Raw genomic sequence first — 21,352 nt, 5'->3', positions numbered from 1 at the left:
CAGGTCACTTTATACTTCTTGATTTATTCTTAAGCCATTGAAGACAGTGTTTATGTCCTCAGTCCTCATTCTCAACTGTTATTTCATGTGCTGGGAGTACAGGATATTCCTCCGTCATCCTGGTCATTGATTTTTAATGTGCTGTATGATGTGATTTATAAAATTGCTCCACTGCATATTTTTAAAGAAATGTTTGACATCATCAAAGTGCTTGGCTTCCTTGAAATTATTTACTACCCAGGGGTAAAGGATCAAATGACAGGACACAATTGCGTACAGATTTTCTATATATATTCCTCTGATTCATCTGCTGTATATGTGGAATCAGTCAAAATTTCTCAGGAATGTTTGACATTTTTATAAGTATATTGTTTTTGCTTGCTTACAGCTCTTTTTCCTTTTCATCTTCGGATGAACTGTAATATCTCTTTAAAAAACCATTTCTGTGCTCTTTTGGGTATGCACATGCCTCTTCATTAAACCTATTTCCAAGGAAAACTCAGTGAGAAAACCAACTTCTGTCCTTTTCTGACCTGGTCAGAACTCTGCTGTGCAAGTGCTGTGCTTTGAACCCAGACTACTGAAGGAATTTCTTTACCAAGATGCTCACTTGCCTGATGGATAGCTGTCGCTGCACTGGGATCTCTGAGCTCCAGAGTGGCATGTGACCTTGCCAGGGCTTTTAAAGGCCACCGCGTGTGTCTTCTCAGGGGGGTGACCTTGCCAGGGCTTTTAAAGCCACTGCGTGTGTCTTCTCAGGGGGGTGACCTTGCCAGGGCTTTTAAAGCCACTGCGTGTGTCTTCTCAGGGGGGTGACCTTGCCAGGGCTTTTAAAGCCACTGCGTGTGTCTTCTCATGGGGGTGACCTTGCCAGGGCTTTTAAAGCCACTGCGTGTGTCTTCTCAGAAGAAATGAAGGCACTCATAGATTGTATTTAGTAACACTTCATCAATTCTTGTAGTTGTTGTTATGATCTTTTTTTTGCTTTGTGAGGTTCTGAAGAGTACTCCATAATTATTTTTACCCTTTCCTCATGCACTTAGATTCAGCAGAGGATGCATCCACACCAACTGACTCAGAGTTGGAAAAAAAGAGCAAGAAGGAGCAGATAAAAATGTGGTTCAGCCCAAGAAGCAGGAAGATTCGATGTGTTGTGAACAGGAGTCAGGCTGGGACTAAAAGCAATGATGTCGGTCAAGACACATCTTCAGTTTATGATTTCTTTCCTTCCCCTCCTCACGAAAAGCCCTCCAAGCCAACAAAAAGACCAACTCAAAGACAGATTAAGAAGACGAAGAAGAAACATCTAGCAGACGTTAACAAAGAGTGGAGCTTAGAGAAGCCTGAGCAGAAAAGAGCCAAGGAGAAGACTCCCAAGGAAAAGTGTGTGACCATCTGCAGTCAACCAGTAGTGCTGTGCACGCAGGAACCAGAGAGTCCTGAAGAAAGACCTCAGCAGGAGTCTGTAAAGGAAGCTGACTCCAGCGATAATACAGAAGATGTGGAAGTTCTACCACAGGTGGAATCCCCAGAGAAGAAAGATAACAGTGAGGTTGCGTGCTCTGCACGAGATAGCAAGGAGGAAAATAGTGCTGCAGAGGCATTGCTGTCAATAGCAAATGAAGTTACGCCTTTGAAACGTGGAAGGGAGCAATCCAGACTTCAGGGTACTCCTCAGTCTAAAAGAGTAAGAAGAAGTGAGAGGGGCATTCCTGGGAAGGCAGGCAGGCAGGCTGATGCCTTAGAGGAGTCACTGCAGGGCTCCCCCATCTCCCCAGCCACTGAACAGACACCAGTCCAGATTTCTTCCTCTGCATCCAAACTCACCGACACTGGAATGAAGACAAGAAGATCTGCAGCCCTTCGAGCGATTAACAGTCCTTCACTTTCAGAATCTCCCTCTACCCCATCCACTTCTAAGACTTGCAGTCAAGTAGCTACACCACTCAGTCCTTCTGTGTTGAAATCCCCTGGTGTCAACACAATTGCCAGAAGAAATTACAAGGGAGAGACTTTGCTTCATATTGCTTCCATCAAGGTAGGACCATCATCTTCTAGTTCAGCTTTCAGCAGAGGTTTAAAAAGACAATGTTGTTTTAAAAATATTCTGGAATCCAGTTACTTCAGAACATCCTGTTTCAGGGAGGGAAACCTCATTTTGTGATCTTTTTCTTCTAGGTTTATTTGGAAGTTTCCAACCTGATTCTCTGATTTCATAAAGGAATGACTGTTGGAATGATCAAAGATGATTGTACTTGGAAACTCAAAGCATTACAGTGTCAGTTATACCTGTGAACCTGTGAGTTCTAGGAAGTGATAAGCATTTAAATGTTTTGGCCTTGTGTGCCAGAAAGCTGTCTCTGATTTGTCACAAGGAGTTTAGGAAGTATTGCAGATCTTACTGAGTGACCTTGATCAGTTCAGTCTGATCTGGTAACTCAGCCAGGACAAGATCTGAGTTATGGACATAAAGATAACTCTGTGAAACATTAGTTAACTCTTATATACGTGTTGAGATCCACCGCCTGATGCAAGTGTTGACTCAAGGGGAATGAGGTGCTGCACCCTGTGATTCCCATGCTGAGCCCTATGCTCTGGAGGGAAGGGACAGTTGGGGTGTTCTGAGTTTTATGTAAGATCAGTATTATTCTTGGAATGATAGCTGTCACTCATAGTATCTTAACCAGTTCCTGGTGTGGTAGAACTTCATGGCTTTGCTCTTTGCAGGGGCTGCCCTTGCCCATTACTTTGTAAGAGCTGGTAAGAGATGTCCCACTCATCAGATGCACTCATGGCAGCTTCCTTCTGAGAGATCATTTCCAAGAGTTTCTAGTCTGGCAATCTAAATGTACTTTGTGCTAAATCATAAAATACAAATGCCCTGTGGTTAATAAACTGCATATACTAGAAGAATTGATTCCTCTGTAGGCACCTGACATTTATACAGCACTTCTGTCTGGTGAGACGGAGGCTGTTCTTGATAAATAACTCTGTCCTCTTTCAAAGGCATTCTAATAAGCTGCTCCTGCTGCAAGAGACCTTTTTAAATGGAGGTGTCAGCTGAGCTGAGTTGAGTTCAAATCTGGTATTTGTGTCATTAATATGGAATTAGGGGGGAGAAAATGAAACACTGTCCTCACAGGACTTAAGAGCTTTGAAGGAGAGATCTCATGTCACCTCTTGTCATAAGTTCTGCATATTCCTCTTTATTAAAGCACTGTTTACAAATTACCCTTCTGTGATTTTCTGGGAATTTGTAATGAATGCAGTCATGACTGACTGGTTCTGAAAAAAATGGATTTGCCCTGACAAGTTTTCACACAGGTATGGTTACCAGCAATATGCCTGATGCTTCTTTGGAACACAGGTATTTCATCTAAGAAAACAGCATCCCTGCAGCTTGTTGAGACTTGGAGTATTGGCATATTGGTGATATGCCAGTAAGGTTTCATTGCAAAGCATTTTGATGATAAATGAAAAATTAAGCAGTTCATGCAGTAGACAAAAAGGATAAACATGTTTTGATTATTGAAGTTCAGTGGTGTTGCTGGCACTCCTTACTGGCATTGGTACAGCCAAAAAAAAGCTGACTTCCAGCTGGAGTGTGGGCAGTGGGATGGGCTTTTTCAGTCCTGTGTGCGAGTTCTTTTGGTGTTGTCTTTTGATGTTTATAATTATTGAGCTAAAGTGGGAAATGGCTTCTGTTCCTCATTAGTTCTGCTGTGGTTTTTATCCAGCAGCTCCATATTCATTGAGGTGCTCATTAGCAAAGGCTTGTGTAACTAGGTAGGGCTTCAGGGTGATCCCAAAGTTTGCTTTGAAAAGGAACTAAAATAACACGAAGGAAGTGATCCCTTGGTTATGATCTCTTAACTTGCAGGAACCCTGTGTGAACTGATAAAAGTATTTTGACAAACTGGTCTTGAAAAGAGCAGGCTTTATCCTCTTTGTGTATTTTCAGTGTGGAGTTTAGATTTGTTGGTTTGGTTGCTGGTGTTTTTTTTTTCCCTTCAGATTAGTTGTGATTTTTTTTTCTCTTCCAGTTTCGTTTAATAGATAATTTTATTTCTTGTTGTTTTTACACAGCCAGTAATGTTCTTCCATGTGTGTAAAAGGAAACTGACTTGTAGCTGCCACCCTCCCCCAAAATGAAGTCTAATTCTCTGGGACTTCATTAATTATAAAACCAAATCTGTATTATTTTCATTAGCTGTTAGGGTCTAATACCCAGAATTTAATTGAAGTTAATTGAATTATCCCTTCTTTCTTATTTGTTAGCAGGCACGAAAACTAAATGTTGTGCTGTTTATAATGATTCTGAAGGATTGTCCCCATTTACTACTACTAGTAGTAGTTATTATTTCACTGAAATCAAAATGGTTCTCAAGAAAGATTCTAGTGTGGATGAACTTAATGGTGAGTTAAACTAATAAATGAAAATAAATGTGACTCTTCCTGTAGCAACCAGCAGTCACATTTATCTTCACAGTCATTAAAGGGGAAAATCCCAATTGGTTAACATGCAAAATGTGACCTATTCAACTCTGAATATTCTAAACTAATGGGAAATTGCCCCATCAAGAGCCCTTCCAGGGGGGAATTTTTTTTTACAGCAGGAGAACAAATTGTTCTGGGACCAGCTTTTCCATGGCAATTAAATCACAGCACAGCACCACTTAATGAGTTAGTGCAGAGTCCTAAATCTGCCGTGGAGAGAGGAACCCCCCACTTCCTTAGCACTGCATTTCAGGTCTGGGTGGTGCCTGTGCTTCTCCTGCTTTGCTGAGGGAAGTGATGGGGCAAGTTGTGGCACTATGGATTCCAGGGAGAGGGACGGTGAACTGCAACACAAGAGGGTAACGGGACCTTGGCAGCAGCCCCACTGTTACAAGGAGTGAGTGGGAAATAGCTGGGGGAAGGCTTGTGATGCTTCAAGTTAGAAGGAAATGAGGAGTTGTCTCTCCTCTGAGGAAAGAAGAATTTGCCTCTGTGCAGAGCATCTACTGAGTTTGAAGAGAGAGCTGGTGCATTTGGACAGTTTTGGTTACCTCCTCTTCTAGGGACCCTTTAGTTTTGCCAGCTCATGACAGCTTTTCCTCCTTGCCGCTCTCAGGAGGGCTCACAGAACAGCTTCACCCATGGCTAGCCTGCTCTGCTGGACTCTTCATGGTCATTATAATTAACACAGTAAAACAACTGTGAGATAATTCCTTCTGGGCCTGTGAGAGTGCTCCTTTTACTGCTTTGTTACCAGTTAGCAACACACCAGGAAGGAGAGCAGAGAAGATGTTGTGGTTTTGTGAGCATCTGATGGCAAACGTCAGGATGGCTTTTAAATCTTGTTTCCAGGTGTTTGACCTCGTCAGCTGTGCACTCCCTTGCTTTTGGTACTGGATCTGCGTGTGTCGTGGCTGAGAGATGGGTCACAGAAGAACATCTCTCCTCCTGCAGAGAGGAGGTCAAGGCAAATACGAAATAGTGCAGTGGTTTCAAATGCAGGACTTGAGAGTATGGAAACTGGCCCTGCGTCAAAGCAATCCATCTTCCCAAGTGCTGATTTGGAAGCCTGGAAACAAAATTACCATTTCTTTTTCGATAATGCTTGGTTGTTGCTTGTCTTCTTTCTGAGGCTGGGTAACTTCTTGCATGATTTCTCTTTATTAAAGGTTAAGCATAGCTTCTTGTATCTTTGTTATTAGGGAATGGTCTGCTGTGTAGGGAATTCATTTGGATGGTTTTGAGGGGAGAATCTTGCAGCATTCTGGAAAGAGTTCACAATTTCAATAAGCTTTTTCATTCATATTTGTCCTCCTTGACCATTTATGAGTTGTAAGTAATCTAGTTCCCCTACAGCTTAAACAAGAAAATGGCATTGTGTTTGAAAGGAGGTCTTTTTGGTTCATTTGTTTGACCTGAAGATTGAAGTTGCTTGATTAAATTTGTAAATAAAAGAAAAAAATATTTGGTTGAAGGAGTACAGCTTTTTAGCTTCATCTTCGTGTACTGTCCTAATTCACTGGATCTCTCTCATTAACTGGTAGAATATGTTTTCATTTATTTAGTAATTTGACTTTTTGGTGAAAAATACCTCGATTAATGGAAGTTGTAAAGGGCAAAATGGAAAAAAAAACCCTGTAAGATAGAAGTAAAAGGACACTTGCAGTTCTTAACCACATGTATTAAATTCAGGACTTGAGGGAAAAGATAAAAAATCTCCAACAACCTTGTGTAAGCCAAGTAGAGATGGTTTTCTGGTCTTATGCCCTCTGTGGCTGCAGGAACGAAATTCTCCTCGGGAGGAGGAAGTGCTGAAGCCCTGTAAATGCTCCTCTCTGTCTGATCTAGTGCCGGCTGCAGCTCTGCCAACAGATGGCCCCAGTGCCTTTCCTGCTTCTCCGGTTTGCCCAGCTCCGGGAGCTGCGGTGCCGAGCAAGAGCAAACGCGTGCCTTTCCTGCCCTGTCACTACAGCTGAGCTTTGTTATGAGCGTGAAATGTCCTGAGCTCTGTTCCGAATGGATAATTCTGCATTCTGCAGTAGCTCCTGCCTCTTCAAGAGCTGGGTGTAATCCTTCACTGGTAATTAGATTTCAAAATAAACACCTGCCTGTGAATTCTTAATGGTAGGAGCATTTTTCTACCTGGTATTTGCCTTATTCTCCCTTTCTGAGGAAGAAGTGTCTCCACTTAACGTTTCCCTTCTGTTGCCTCAGGCTGCTAAGGGGGTCTCTCCTTGTGTTCCCTGGTTATGCTTCTTGGTGCAGACTGGTGATTTTCCTGCTGCGTCAAATATACTCAAGGAGCTAAATGTGCAAAATTAATTTCAGCGTTAGTCAAAGCACATCTATATGCAGCATGTTGGAATTAGTCATACCATAGTAATAGGTGTAGTTTCTTCTGGTCTCTTGTAGAGGGAAGACATGGAATTGACATATTTGTGTCTGGGATTTGCACCTCCATGGTCCTTACTGTTTCTTGTTTAGAGTTTAGCAAAGCATTTATTAGCTTAGAAATGTTAGTAATTCCATCAGCTTTGGTAGAAGTGGCCAATGTAAAAAATAACCACGCCACTTTATTTTTTTTTACTCTTGGATCACAGTTACTTAGCTTGACTTGCCATCTAAACCTGGTGTCAGCCTCTGGAAGATCCAGGCAAAATAGCAGAGGCACCTCTGGTGGCATTTGATGATCTTACAGGTCTTTTCCAACCAAAATGATTCTGTGATTGTGGTCCTGCTTGCAGAAGGGACTTGATAACATGTCTATTAATGATCTGCCACTTGAAATTTCATCTTCTTTTTTTAGCTAAATGTTCACCTTATGGTGACTGACTGAAGAGCCTCTGAGGACACAAAAGGCACATTCTCCTGGCTCTGTTTTGTTAACATCTCTCTTGTAATCCTGATTGGCAGCACCCATCCAGTCACTGCACAGCTCATGACAGCTTTCCCTCCTTGCTGTCACTCTCAGTGCTCGGTGCTGGGTGTAGGGAGCAGGTTCCATTTACAGATGACATGATGACAATATTTATCTTCTGTAAGCAGCAAAACATCAATTTTCTAATTTTGACGTGAGCCTGGATTTAAGTCAGGAGATGTTGTCGGTCCTGGTGTCCACGCCAGCAACATTCCTTTGATGGAGCTGCAGCGATGTTTCACAAATCAATGCTCACATAACTGATCTGAAAAGCTGTGATAGTATCTGATGCCCACACAAATTATTAGCTGTGCTTCCTGCTTTAAAGCAGTACTCCTGAAATGTCAAACCCTTTGCAGTACATGTTTGCAAACTGAACTTTAAATGATAAGCTCAGCTCTCGCTCATTATAGATAATTGTGTGTTCTCTCTGTCGGGAAGGATCTTAATGCTGAGTGCTGTTTTGGCTGCCTCTGAATAACTCCTCAGGTTTGATGTATGTCTGTTACCTTGCAGCCATAAAGAATATGCTGCTGCTAGAATCCTTTAATTGCTTTGAAAGGTAACATTTTGCTGGGACATCCAGATTGTGAATATAACGCATCAAATTTATCTCTGATGTCTTAATTTGCTTGATGGTTGTAAAGCCAGTGAGTCTCAGCATTTATTTTGGTGAATTCTGAGTTTACAGTTGTTGCTTGCTGTATTTATTTTTGCAGAGCAGTCTGTCTTAATATTTTTTCTAACTTAAAAAGTAAAGATTAAAGCTATATTGTTTTTTCAAAGAGTTTCTTGGTAGCAAAATCAGATTAAGTTTGTTTTTATTGTATTTAAAGCTTAATACAATATTCTCTTACCTTTTCCAAGGCTTGCTGTGAGTAGCACCTAGGCATTCCTTGACTTTCCACTACTTAAAGGCATTGAACTTGATATATATCACGGATTAAATTTCTGTCTTTCAGATCTTTTTTTATATTGTATATTTGGCCTTGGCAAGGGCTACATCTCAGTTTATATATTAATAGTCTGTTCATCTGGGATCTCAGTACCCTGGTCTAAGCAAAGTGTCAGCAGCTGCCTTGAAACACTTTATTTTGCCTAAAATAATAAGAATTGAGACCTGCACTGCAGAGATCTCCTTGCCTCAGCTTCCACAGACACCTTCTTACCTATTTATAGCTGCATCTGGATATGTTCCAATCTTATTGCCAACTTTGCTTTTCAGGGTGTCAAAACCTCTGATTCACAAATTCTGCCCTTTTGTTTCCTTTGCCTCATCTCTATTCAGCCTCTTTTCCTTAGGCTCTGCATCAGTTTCCACCCTTTCCACACCTCCTTGCTTACAGTGAAAGCTGAGTATAGCATTTTTCCAAAAAGCAAATTAAAACTGTTTGGTAGATAACTGTCAGAGAAAGTGTCAGTGAGATTCAACGTCAAGTAGTAATTGCAGTGTTAAATAAAACTCTTCCTTTCGTGGAAAATCAATTTCTAGAAGCTTGTCAGGCTTATTAATTTATTTCACCTATGTTTTCAGACAGTTATTTAAATTAGGTTGAAAAAAATCCAGTCTGAAGGATGAGGAAATTCTCAATAAACGTTCCTGACTTTATTCCTTGCAGTTTGAGTGTAGTGGACAGATTGCAATTAGCACAAATGTTTCCATTTATTTTGAATTAACTCTGTTACATGCATAGTTTTTATCTGGGACTATGTATTTGTGTAAAATGTGTGGGTGGTTCTAAATGAACAGCAGTGATTAACTGTGGTCTCCAGATCAGTTGAGCTTTTGTTATCCTGACAATATCTACATGGAAGGCTTATATCATTACATTTTTATTGCAGCTAAATTTATAGTTGTGCATATTTCAAATTTGTGCTGTATCTCTGTATTTTCTTCATTACTTTTTCATAACTGTTTTATTTCCTTGTGTAGGGTGACTTAGCAGCTGTGGAGCAGCTGCTGAAAAACGGGGCAGATCCCAATGTCAAAGATAACGCTGGCTGGACTCCACTGGTGAGTGTTGCAAGCTTCTTTCTGTCTTCTCCTTGTAATCAGATTTCCCTTCATCCCTCCATTCCTCTCTGCATAGTTTTCTGTCACCTAAATGTGGGAAGGAACTAAAATATCCAAGTGAAGAAGTGATGATAAACAAGGTTAAGAGAATTCATCAGCAGTCACTGACCTGCATAGGTGTCATTCTCCTTTGCTGGGGTGTAGGGCAGGCCATGAAATCGATCAGCCCGTGACTCTGCAAATGCAGAAAACACAACTAGCATAACTTGAAAATGATCAATTCAAAACAATGTTGTATTTAATGGGTTCCTAATGTCCTCAGTGGTTTGAGAATATATCAAGTAGTGGAGTGAAAAAATTGCTCGATTGAATTACAGAAAGTAAACAAAAGGTTCTTTTCAACCATGACTTCTTCCTCTCCTGCGGAATACTCCTGATAGCCTGTAATCTGGAGGGTTTTCTTCCCCTGTGGTCTAACTTGCACACAGTTGGCCTTTGTTCAGTTCTTCTCAGGGCTTTTTGTCAGTGCTGGGTTTCCAGGTAAATTCCTGTCAGGAATGTAATGCAGTGTCCTTGCATCATCTTCCCCGGCCATCTGCGGGCCGCTTGAAAGTGAACGAGCTGCCATGAGAGGAGTCCTCCTGTGAGTTCTGCTTCACCTCAGTTCCCCCTGTGGCTTTTCCCACTCAGCACGAGGCGTGTAACCACGGGCACAGGGAGGTGGTGGAGCTGCTGCTGCAGCACCGGGCGCTGGTAAACACCACGGGCTACCAGAACGACTCGCCGCTGCACGACGCCGCCAGGAACGGGCACGTGGCCATCGTGGAGCTGCTGCTCCTGCACGGCGCCTCCCGGGATGCCGTGTGAGTACGCGCGGAGTGCTGCTGGCATTTACCACGGCTACAGCATCCAGAGTGGGTGTTAAGTGAATATGAAACAGAGCTGGTGATAAACGTGGCTTATATGAAGTGAGGGGGTGGGTGTTAAATGTGTGCTCTGCTGTGCTTACCAGGTGGGTGTTTCCTTTCCTTTTGGTTTTGTCCTAAGCTTTTCTGAGGACGCCTGAGTCACAGATAGCTGGAGTACTGGAGAGAAAAGTAACAACATATGCTCACCCTAATCTTACACTTTCCTGTTGGCATCTTCTTATAGCTGCTGTCAGCTCTAAGATGCTGAGCTAGATGAGTTTTGAACTGCTACAGCTGTTTTTTGTCTCTTTACTTTTACTACACTACTTGGTAGCAGAAGGCATTTTGCTCCAGTCTCTTATGCTTTCACAAATGACATACACATACGCTGAGGTTTGGGAATTTTCATTTTTGCCTTTCTGGATCAAAGCACTAATCCTTGGTACCCTTTAATTAAAAAAAAAAAAATAATTATATTTTCAGTTGACTCTCCTATACAGGTAAGTCTCCTGAAGATTTTGGCATTTGTGTATAGGAGGTGTTAAACAATCTTTCAGTCTATGAATAGCCCTGCAGCCTGTTAATATTCCGGGCACTAAATGTAATTTTAGGTGTTGTACTGTTGTTGTGCCAGGGCCTGTGTGTATAAATTTGAGTTGTGTGCCAGTTGTCAATAGGATTGTGTGTGTGTATAGAAACACAACAGGATGAAGTTTCTGTGGCAGCCACATGAAGAAGCATAAAAAAGTTCAGCTTAATCACTTCAGCTCTCAATATTCACACTCCTGAAGCTTACAGAATTAAGTTGCTTTGTGGCAAAGCATAGGGTTTTCATAAAGTCCTAATCTTGAATATATTAGAGTTTAAAAAACAACAAGACAAAGCCAAAACAAAGCAACAAGACTTTGACTCAACTCAAGATTTCAGCATGAGAAAGTAAAACAAGGATCAGTTGTTCATTTTCACATTGTTCTTGAGCAGCAAGGACTGGTGCACCTGGAAATGCTGAGAGATTTTCAGGCCTCTTGAGTATGAGGAGATGTTGTGTCACACTTACCATGCGTTTGGTGTTTGAAAGCACAGCCAACAGCTTTGCTGTGAGGTTGTGGCAGGGTTTCAGCTCTGGTGGATTTGCACAGCCCAGGCTCCAAATGCCAGCCGTGGACTCTGCAGGGCCCCTGGTAGCCTTGGTCTCTGCTGCACGTGCATTTCACACAAACAGAGGTCAAGCTGAACCTCTTTCAGCTCATTCTACCTGAGCAAACATGACCGTTGAAACAGAAGCTTTTTAATCAGGGAAGGGGGAGATTTATGTAAACCTTAAGCCTTGCTTTAACTTTTCACTTGAATGTAGATAATGGTCAGTTAAAATCTCTGAGAACCAATGTAGCTGCCATTAATCTTTGTGTGATTTGTCTTGGTGCTGTGGCACAAAAATTCAGTCCTGTCCATCCCTCCTGGAATAACTTCCAGGTCTTCTGTAGGCTCTCTGTCTCTGGCTGAAATGCCACCATGTGCATTGCAATTGCACTGATGATGGAAAGGGGTTGGAGTTTTCCCTCCCCTATTTTTACAGAGAGCATTAGAGCCACAGAGAAATAGATGTAGAAGCCAAGTGTTCAGGCTTGCTCTGCTGACCTCTTCCAAACACTGTCAAGAAACAATAGAAACAAGAACCGTGTCTGAGGCTCCTGAGAATGCCTCATGCCTCCCTTCCCTCCTGTGCCCCAATAGCATCCAGCAGTGAATGGTGCTGTGATCTTTCCCTGGATCATGACTTTGCAAATCTTACAGGGTGTTTTTGCAGCCACTGCCTCTGCCAGCTGTAGTCCTAATTAAGCAGTGGTTGGATTTGGCTAGGTAAGTGGACTTGAACCTTCTTGCATATAGAAGGTTAATTCTTTTTCATTTAGTTAATTCTTTTTTCCTAGTGGATGCAGATACCCTTATAATGGAGTCACATCTGACAAGAAGCTTGTTTTTCTTCAGTGACTTTTTTCTAGATCTCCGAAACCAGCTGACCACAGTTCTGAAAGCAGGAGATGAGAACAGGCTGATCACTTAAAATGGTGCAATTACAGTTCATTTCATTATGGCTAGTTATAATTGGTATCTTTGTACTTAATGCTCACTTTCACATTGTTATTTTACATTCTTTACAGTAGAAATTGAAGTAGTGATGAGTAGAACTTGCATCTCCAAGGCTTATTTTCTTGAGGAGTGCCTTAACTTGAGAAGTGTACAGTGTGTGAGCTAAGACTATACCAAACCAATTTTGTCAAACGGATAAATTGGTCTAATTTTAGTTCACTTTTTTTTTTCTCTTTGGTGGATACAACCCTTTCTAGTCCTTTTGTAGGCTCTTCAGGCTTAAAATGAATTAACTTTCAGCCAAGGAGAGGGCTCTCCTTAATGTGGTGGGATAAAGTGATTCTTCTGTATCTCACAGGAGCGCGGAGGAAAGTTTGATTAGTTCACTGTGGTTACTTAAGTGTTTTACTTTAGCTAAGCTAAGTAAAATGTGAACATGACAAATGCATTCAAATGTTACTTGGGACACCATGAAATATGTAGTGTGAAACCTCACAGGAGTGACTGATGTCTTGCTGCTGTCTTAACAGTAGAATTAACTCCGTTTTGTGTCTTAATGTCCCCTGTGTGTTGAAGAGTTAATCTACTGGAACAAAAACAGAGCTTGCATTGAACAGCCTGCTTAGAGCAGTAGTTTGGAAATTTAGCATGATACTCAGTTGTGCCAGGTGAAATTTATTTTAAAGGTGTGCAGTAATGCCTGACAGCAGGTCCAGAGGCAGGTAAGACTTACTGGCCTGTGGAGGGAGGTAGGATTTATCTGGAAGCAGCTACAGATGGGAGACCTCAGTGGGCGAGGTACAACCTTATCCAAAGAGCTGAGACTTTGCCATTTCAGATTTAGATACCAGATATTCACAAACCCATCAAGTAGGCACATTCCAAGTGCCTTTCTGTGTTTTTCTGTTTTCATGTTAACTTGTAGTGCATTAAGAAATAGCTCCATATAACAGGAAGCAGCCACATATCTTTTGGACCAAGCAAGAACAGATGAGGGTTCTTCTTTTGCCAGAAATTAATCCTAGGATTTCCTTATTCATTGGCAAAATTTCTTTTTGGAAATCTGTGAGATTTAATAGGTGTGGCACTTCAGTTGTCTCTACAACTTCATTGAAGTTTTCCCTGATTGGGAGAGATACAAACTACAAATGAAAAATATGACATGAACCAATGGACCTATTAATTGTCCTACTGGTCCTGTTAATTTTTTTACATTAATCTCCTACACATAACTAATTTTTATTTTTATGGCTTTTTTCAACATGCTTGAATTCCTTTTTCTTTGCTTCACAGCAAGCCAAGTGATTTGAAAAATTAGATCTGTGCATTTGCAATTTCACAGTACTTCCTAAATGCTTTCACTCAAATGGGCTGTCTTTCCAGTTCTTCATGCACAGTAAGTTTAGCGTTAGTAAGAACTGTCGTCTTGCTCTGGTTTTTTGGGTGTAGTGGTTGTGAGTCTGACTCTGAACAAACCTGTGGGAATGCTTAGGGCTAGACCACGGTCCTCAGTTATGAATGGCACAGGGACAGAAATGATTGTAACCTGCAGTCACTCCAGGAGGCATTAGACCCATAGCACTGATATCATTTTGTCTCCTTATTCTGAGTCAAGATAGGCAGCAAAGACCTGCACTAAGTGGAAGGCAGTGTGTTGAACTTCCTGCTGACATCAGATTAATTAAAATCCTGGCTCTGTTTGGGTATCTCAGATGGTCTTTCTGGCTACACAGATTAGGTTTTCTTCCCTCTGTCAGGTTCAGGAAAGGTTACTAAGCACATTCTCAAAATCCAGGTGCTGCCTGGAGAGCCTGCGCCAGTCAGATTTCCACATGGGAGTTAGTGGTCTGGAAGTTAGAGACCTGGCTGCAGGATTTCCATTCACTACTGAACTCTTTTGTGGGGCTGGGGCAAAACTTGGTTTGTGGAGCATCTTAAAAGTCCTGATTACAAAGAATTACAAAGTATTATGTCATTTCCTGGAAAATCATACTCAGAAGATTTGGTTGAGTTGCTCTTCACTGGGGTCCTCTTTGTTCTCAGCTCAGCCATCCTACTCTTGGATTGGATTTGTTCCAGCTGTAGCAGCCCTATCTACTTGTTGACTAGCTAACAGGAGGCTGCTTGCACTCAAATGTTCAGACTCTGGAATGTTTAAAAAAACTTCTAGAAAGCCCACTTGCCTTCTGGTAGAAAGAAGGATGCCTTGGGGACCTTGTATTCCAGCTCAAGCACCTCACTAATTTTTCTCCAGCAGAAACAATTGTGTCTTCCTGTTGAGTGTGGAACTCATCATGTGCACTGGACCCATTCCCAACATATCCAGATTTGTAGGAGGAGCACACAGAGTTATTGGTATTTCTGAAAACACTGTGTGTGAGGGTGGACATAATGTGCATGTCTAATTTGGTTTTGAATATTGGGTAAAAATTCATCTTTGAACAAAGTGAATGATTTCCCTTGTTCAGCTGGGTTGGATAAAGATGGATGTGAGCACCATTTCCCTAAAGATTCTGTTTCCCATTCCTCTGCCTTACTAAAAAAGTACAAATATAGTTTTCATCCTTTCTCTTTGAAAAGTAAATTACAGCACTATCCTACTTGAAAATCTGTTGTTAGGATGTGTTCCTGGTATTGGTTTTTATTATGTAAACCCTCTTTTCTCCTGTTTCAGCTACATTTTCACACTCTCCTTAAGCTCAACAATCTGTTTAGTTGCAAATATTCTAAACTCTTGAACCATCTCTTGTGCTGGCGTTCCTTTTTCAGACCTCAGCTCCAAAGTTTGTCACAATTTAACTATGCCACCTTAACATGCAATAAATAGCCCTTCATTCTTCAGTGCTGAATAATGATGGGACAGCATATCACAGTAGTCTAGTAAGAAGCAACTAAAGCTTAAAACTGTAGGAGAAAATGGTAAGTGAATACAGAAGGAGGAGCTGAAGCTTGTATTTGTACAGTTCAATTGGCAAAAAATGTTCTATATTTAACTGGGGTGGTCTGTATTTTTCTGTGGTAAACATTCAAGAGTTTTTTCCAACAGTCAAGAACCTTACTGTGCCTTTGGAGGGAAAAGCACTCCCAAATCTCTACTACTGACATGCAGGGATTCCCTCCCTCTGTTTAGCTCACAGTGCAAGTCAGCCAACTAGTCTAAAGGTGACTTTTGGGGTGTTTGATGATATGTTTGTATATTTCCCCTCCTCTCTGGATGCATTGTTCAAAGGAACTTTATCTTGCAGCAGTTTGAGTTGAATACTGGCCTTATTTAAAGAAAGGGCAAGAGCTACCCTGATGAGGCATGACAAAGGAGGAACAGCATGACAATATTTAATGGGCTGTAACTCCCAGGCCTGGGCAGAGATTTAACCAACTGTCTTTCAGTCTGCAGAGTTTGTATTATGCCTGCACTGTGCTCATTAGTAGCACAGAAGAGCTTGGGATTGGTAATAGTGTAAAATACCATCCTGGACTCTTCTGTGGGGGATTTTTGTGGATTGTTGTTTTCCCCAGGGGCTGTGTTAGTGAGCAGTGCTCAGCCAGGGGTACAGAAGGGTGCTGAGGTCAGACTCATCTTTCAGCTCAGCGCTGGCCAAAGCCTCCTAGTTAAGTCAGAGTGGAGACTTAATAATTTGAGCTGCTCTTTGGGCTGGATTGGGTTATGGCCTTATGTGGAATTCCCTGTAAAGCTTCCTGGATTCCTACTCTGCACGAAAATGTGTGTCCAAGAGGGAGCTCTTCAAAGCTGCAGTGGTCCTATGACCTCTTTAAATGTTTCATTGTTTGATGACTAAGCTTGCCAGGTTTCAGACACTGAGTCAGGGCTTTGTTCTCATGACAAGCTTCCCCTCCATAACGGTGAGGTGGGCAGAAGAGGATCAGCTGCAACAGCCATTATTCTCACAAAGGGCAAAGCAAGCAGAATATTCCCCCAGAGTGCTGGCAGAGGCTCCTGTTTGCTAATGGCAATGATACCTGTTCTGCAATTTCAGGCTTTCATCACCTCACTACTGTCCTGCAGCAGCAAAGTTGTGTGAAGAAGAAATTGAAGCCATGGCTGAGTTTGATGTGTTTACAGCAATCACCTCTGTCTGAGGAGTGCTAAAAGAGGAAATCAGTCTGGAAGCACAACTAATAACTATGAGGTGCCACCTGCAAATCAATAGCTTTGAACAAAATTGGCAAACCAACTAAAATCCGACTGAATTGGCTATAATGTGTTCTGTGAAACAGTACACAGAGAGAAAATGAGATGCACACTCAGATTTTGGAAGTGCAAGGGAGCTGTGGTTCCCAAGTAGGAAGCAGATAGCTTTTCCCATAAAAGCACTACCACATCAAGCTCCCATGTTTAATACACTACAGAGAGTCTTCTTGACATGTCTTTTATAGCAAATGGATAAGCCAAAAATACATTTCTTGGTTATATGACTGCAATGAAAGATTAAAGCTGAAATTTCTGGGTCTTGCAAATGATATCAAAGTGCATCTTGAGACAGTTTAATAGGGACTGTGGTTTATTTAACTGAACATTCTGCTCTGAACATCCCTTACTCCTCAGCCGAATGCAACAGCTTGTAATTCAGTATCCATCTGTCTTGGATGCAATTCTTACTTGAAGCTTTGTGCTTTTAGCTGAAATTACATATTAATAAGAAAGTGGGAGGGAAAGCTACCCAGCTAATATGCCTGGTTAGTTAAGAATCAAGTCACATTTTATTTACTTAAACCCATCTGTGCTTGTTTTGCCAGTAATATATTTGGTCTGCGGCCTGTGGACTATGCAGAAAGCAAAAAGATGAAATCTGTGCTAATGTTACCAGTGAAGAATGAATCATTTTCACTTAACCAGCCCTCTGAGGTAAATGTCTGTGTGGGTTTGTTTTTGTGTTTTGCTTTTTAACAAAACAAGCCACGAGTTCTTCCTTTAAATATTGGAGGTTTGGATGTAAGTACAGTACATCGGTTCCCTTACAGGGAGATTTAAAATAGGCTGGGAAGATGTCTTGGACAATATTTCTAGGATGTATGTGGAACACTGACAAGCTATGAAGTTCTGCATTACAGCTTTATGTGGGAAAACAAAAGATGTTTCTTGTAATGTGGTTTTATTATAGAAGAACAAGCCTGTGTTATTCCTCAAGTATCAGTGCTTGAACTTTGCTATTGATGTTGTTTTTCTGCATATCTAAATATTTTCTGCTTTCCAAACTGTCTGCAGGCAGCAGCAGTCTTTGTTCTATGTGCTTTTTGTGTGCCTTTAAAAGGCTGTTCCACTATCATCCTTTGTCCAACAATGGCAATATCAGCTCAGCAGTAGAAAATAGCGTTTGGGAGATTGTTCTGGGGTTTTTGTTTTTCTGTTCCTTTGGACAAAGACTTCTCAGGACTTGTAACCAGAATCAGGTACTCAGACTTTAAAAGTTACTGTGTTATAAAATGCTTTGTGCTTCCTAATGGAGGAGGATTAAGCTGACCTGGCTGATAAAAGCAGCCCATACCTACTCCAGCCCCTAGAGCCTGCAATGATCCCTCCTCATTGAGGTCACAAGGTGCCCAGTGGCCAAAAGTAAACTGTTGCAGCTAAACCAGGACTAATGTGGCTGTTCCTTCCACCTGCAGCAAATGTGAGATGTAGCTCATTGTGCCAAACAAACCATTTTGGTATTTGCATTTGCTTTGGGGTGAGTTTGTGCCATGGGATGGCTGCTGGCTCGCATGGATGACTTGATCCAGAGCCTGAGGCTGTGGGGTAACTGGATCTCAAAGGTGTGTCTGGCTGTGGAATCTGGAGGGTTTAGCAAAATCCAGGAGCTGAAGTATCCTACCCTTGTCAGTATAAAGCTCCTCTTACTTTTCATTAATACTATCCACATCAAAAATCCAACTTAAGCATTGGTTGCTTACAGGGTAAAGTGTTAGGGACTTTTACTAAAAGGAAATGCAGATATTAATTATATAGGTTACTCAATACCATATCTGTGGTTAACACTTTACTAAAAGTAGGAGGTTTTACTACTTAATTGGGATTTTTATTCTTTTTCAACACTGCAGTGTGCCAGGCTGCTTACACAGTGTTCAGCCAGCTCTATGTGTGCACCCCAGTGTTTAAAAAGCACCAAGGAGGGCAAGGGAGGAAAAACTGATCCATGAGGTGTTTTGGTACCTTGCATAAGCTAAATGAAGTACCTCTAATGTCAAGCTTTTTACCTGTGGAGCTGATTTATTACATGGAGATTTATTCATGGACCCTGTTCACTCAGCTTGCCATGAATTGTGTTTCAAAATGCTTATTCTTGAAAAAGGAAACTGTCCAGTAAATAAGTTGCTTTCCTTATGTTCCCAAGTACTCAGCTTATTGCAGAATTTTCTGTTCACGCAGGCACTGAGCTCCAGCCAGCCAAGAAATGGACCCCTTGGTATACTGGGGAGCAATCTTAGTGTGGAGCAGCAGAAATTGCTCAACAAATTAGCAACAGTCCTGAAGGCCCAGAGGTGCACTGAATTTAACAGCAGAGGTATGGAGTCTGGTTGAAATGTCTCTGTCCAAATATATTAACTACAGTTCTGCACTTTATCGTTTAAGATACTACCTGCAACAGGACTTTTTATCACTCCTGGGGAGTGCAGTTTCTGAAATCCCTGGGTTGTAGCTGCAGTGGAGTGATGGTGTGTTTTGCATGTAAACACATATAAAGCTTGTCTGGCTATCAAGGCAGGAAGTTTTTGGGGGAGCCACAGTTTGGCAGTTTATTGTCTGTTATTTAAAATCCCAAAGTCTCCTCAGAGACCTCTTCTCTTTACACTCCTTTTACCAACTTTAAGGTCTCTGCTCGTATGTGACATCTTGTAAAGTTTTTACTCTCCAGAAGTGAGCTTGGGCAGGTGAGCCTTGAGAAAAGAGCATGACATTGGCTGAAAGCTTACATGTCTTCCCATGTGCTACCTTCCTTCAGATTTTGTTCTTCATTAAGATTGGTGAACCCAAATTATGGAGTTTGGTGGAGTTCTTTTCCCCTCATTGAGGACAGGAATATTATCTTAATCCCTCCTGTTTTTCTTTGGAGTGCTTGTGAACAAAATGCTAAGGTAATTTCCCCCTACCATCTTTCACTTCTGGATTACTACTCCAGAATTTGGAGTGGAGTTCCGTTAGCTTTGTATTAAAGCAGTGAGATCCTGTAGTAAGATTCCTGCCAGAGTTAAATATAGCTCTAAAAGGATTGGAAAAAAAAATGCTATCCTATAAACTGGAGCCTCATCTGAAGATTTAAGTGTTAGTGTAGAACTATAAAACCATGAGTTTCTTTTTTCACAGCAAGTGTATGTTGAAACCCACATAATTTCTAATAGCTCTTCTACTAACTCGGATCATAGTCTCAAAAATCACCTCCTTGTGCTGGAAAGAGTGGCTGATAAATTATTATAGTCTGCTTATTCTTTAAATAATGATTGATTGCTTTTCAGCCAGGCATGGTTCTGATTTTTCTGTGCTTTTAGTTTTACTGATGTAATCTTTCTCCTAGTAACTCATCTTGTTATCCCTGATGTTCGAATGCCAACTACTGTCAAATGCATGATGGCTGTTCTGACTGGATGTTGGGTCCTCAGGTTTGAATGTAAGTATTAAATATGTGGCACTCCTTGGGGTTTTTAAGCAGAAATTGTAGATGGGATTCTAGAGAAACTTTTTTTTTCAACAACTGCCCTAATATCAATGCTGTCTTGACACAAAGTGTAAGGGATTGTTTTCAAATCTCATGAATGATAAAAAATTCAATCATAACTTTATAATCATATATTTCATTAACTATAACTGCTACTTCCTTGGTAAATGAGTGCATTTCATCACTAGGTGTGTTGGATAGATCATAGCCTAAGTATCAGTAGGGAGTGAATTTTTTCATTGCTGCATTAAGACTGGTTTGGAAGATTATGGAAGATACCCTGGGAGAGAAGGAAGGGTTTTATTGAATTCTAGCATTTGTTATGAGCAGTTTGCATTGAAATTGAGAGGAGACTTTAGCTTGCTTGGGATATGTGCTCAAGGCCTGTGGGAAATGAGCTTTTGTTTACAGACAAGCTGAGATCTATTGGAGGTTGTAATTTCTAACCCAAGTTAGCATGCAAATCATGTTTCATGCAGTCTGTAATTTGTGTTTATACAGTGCATGCTTTTTTATACAGGTGTTCTGTGGACTTAGGCCCTAAATTTTGAGTTTATTTATTTATTCTGATGTATTTCTTAGTATGTGCTTTCACAGTAGTTGCAAAACCCGTCTTCTTCCCCTTGACCTTTATGGCTAAGTCCCTTTAGCTAATAAGTACACAACAAATGAGTTAATTACCCATGGAAAACTTACAGACAGATTTCATTCCCGTTTTCTACTGTGTGACTAAACATCAGAACGTAAGGATTCTTTAATGGCCTGGACACTAATGTTTGTGAAGACACTGTGCAAACCCTCAGCAGCTGCAAACCAAAGCACAGCATCAGGTTGGACACTGGACTCAGGGTGTTCATTTGGCTTCCAGACAGTTTGTTCCATGCTTTTTTTTTTTTTCCAAGACTGAACACCCTGTTTCTGTGGTGGTGAATCCCCTGGCAGGTTCTTGGCTTCACTCAGCCCAGAGTGAATACATTCTATCCTACATGCTTCCTTTATTTCATTTCATCTTCTGCTAGTCAGATGCTTAGAAAACATCTGAGCGGTAGGGAGATTTCATTAGTGAGACCTGAATTTAAATCTTCATGGAAGAACTTTCATATTTAGAAGTGATTGGAAAAGGGAAAAAAAAAAAAAAAAAGAAATAGTCCAGGGGTTATTCAGGGAATATTTTTATGGGTTTTTTTCACAGTTGAGTTTTATTTTATGTTGTTGCTACTGATTAATTCAATCCTGACTGCTAATGCTCCCAGCT

General features: G+C 41.2%; 1 protein-coding gene across 3 annotated transcripts in view; it reads left to right on the top strand.

Annotated features, from left to right (window-relative positions):
- Positions 1-21,352, top strand: part of BARD1 (BRCA1 associated RING domain 1) — a 40,948-nt gene that overhangs the window by 9,924 nt on the left and 9,672 nt on the right. For 2 of the 3 annotated variants that reach the window (XM_068196537.1, XM_068196538.1), the window contains 6 exons: positions 1,044-2,038; positions 9,348-9,428; positions 10,119-10,291; positions 17,183-17,291; positions 18,813-18,948; positions 19,957-20,049. In XM_068196537.1, the coding sequence (XP_068052638.1) occupies positions 1,044-2,038; positions 9,348-9,428; positions 10,119-10,291; positions 17,183-17,291; positions 18,813-18,948; positions 19,957-20,049 (1,587 nt within the window). Of the gene's footprint in view, positions 1-1,043; positions 2,039-9,347; positions 9,429-10,118; positions 10,292-17,182; positions 17,292-18,812; positions 18,949-19,956; positions 20,050-20,285; positions 20,321-21,352 lie in introns of those variants that run through there. The other variant, XM_068196539.1, reaches the window with a different exon arrangement.

This window comes from Anomalospiza imberbis, chromosome 7 (assembly GCF_031753505.1).
Source record: "Anomalospiza imberbis isolate Cuckoo-Finch-1a 21T00152 chromosome 7, ASM3175350v1, whole genome shotgun sequence".
Taxonomy (NCBI): Eukaryota; Metazoa; Chordata; class Aves; order Passeriformes; family Viduidae; genus Anomalospiza; species Anomalospiza imberbis.
This window is presented reverse-complemented; position numbering and strand designations above follow the sequence as displayed.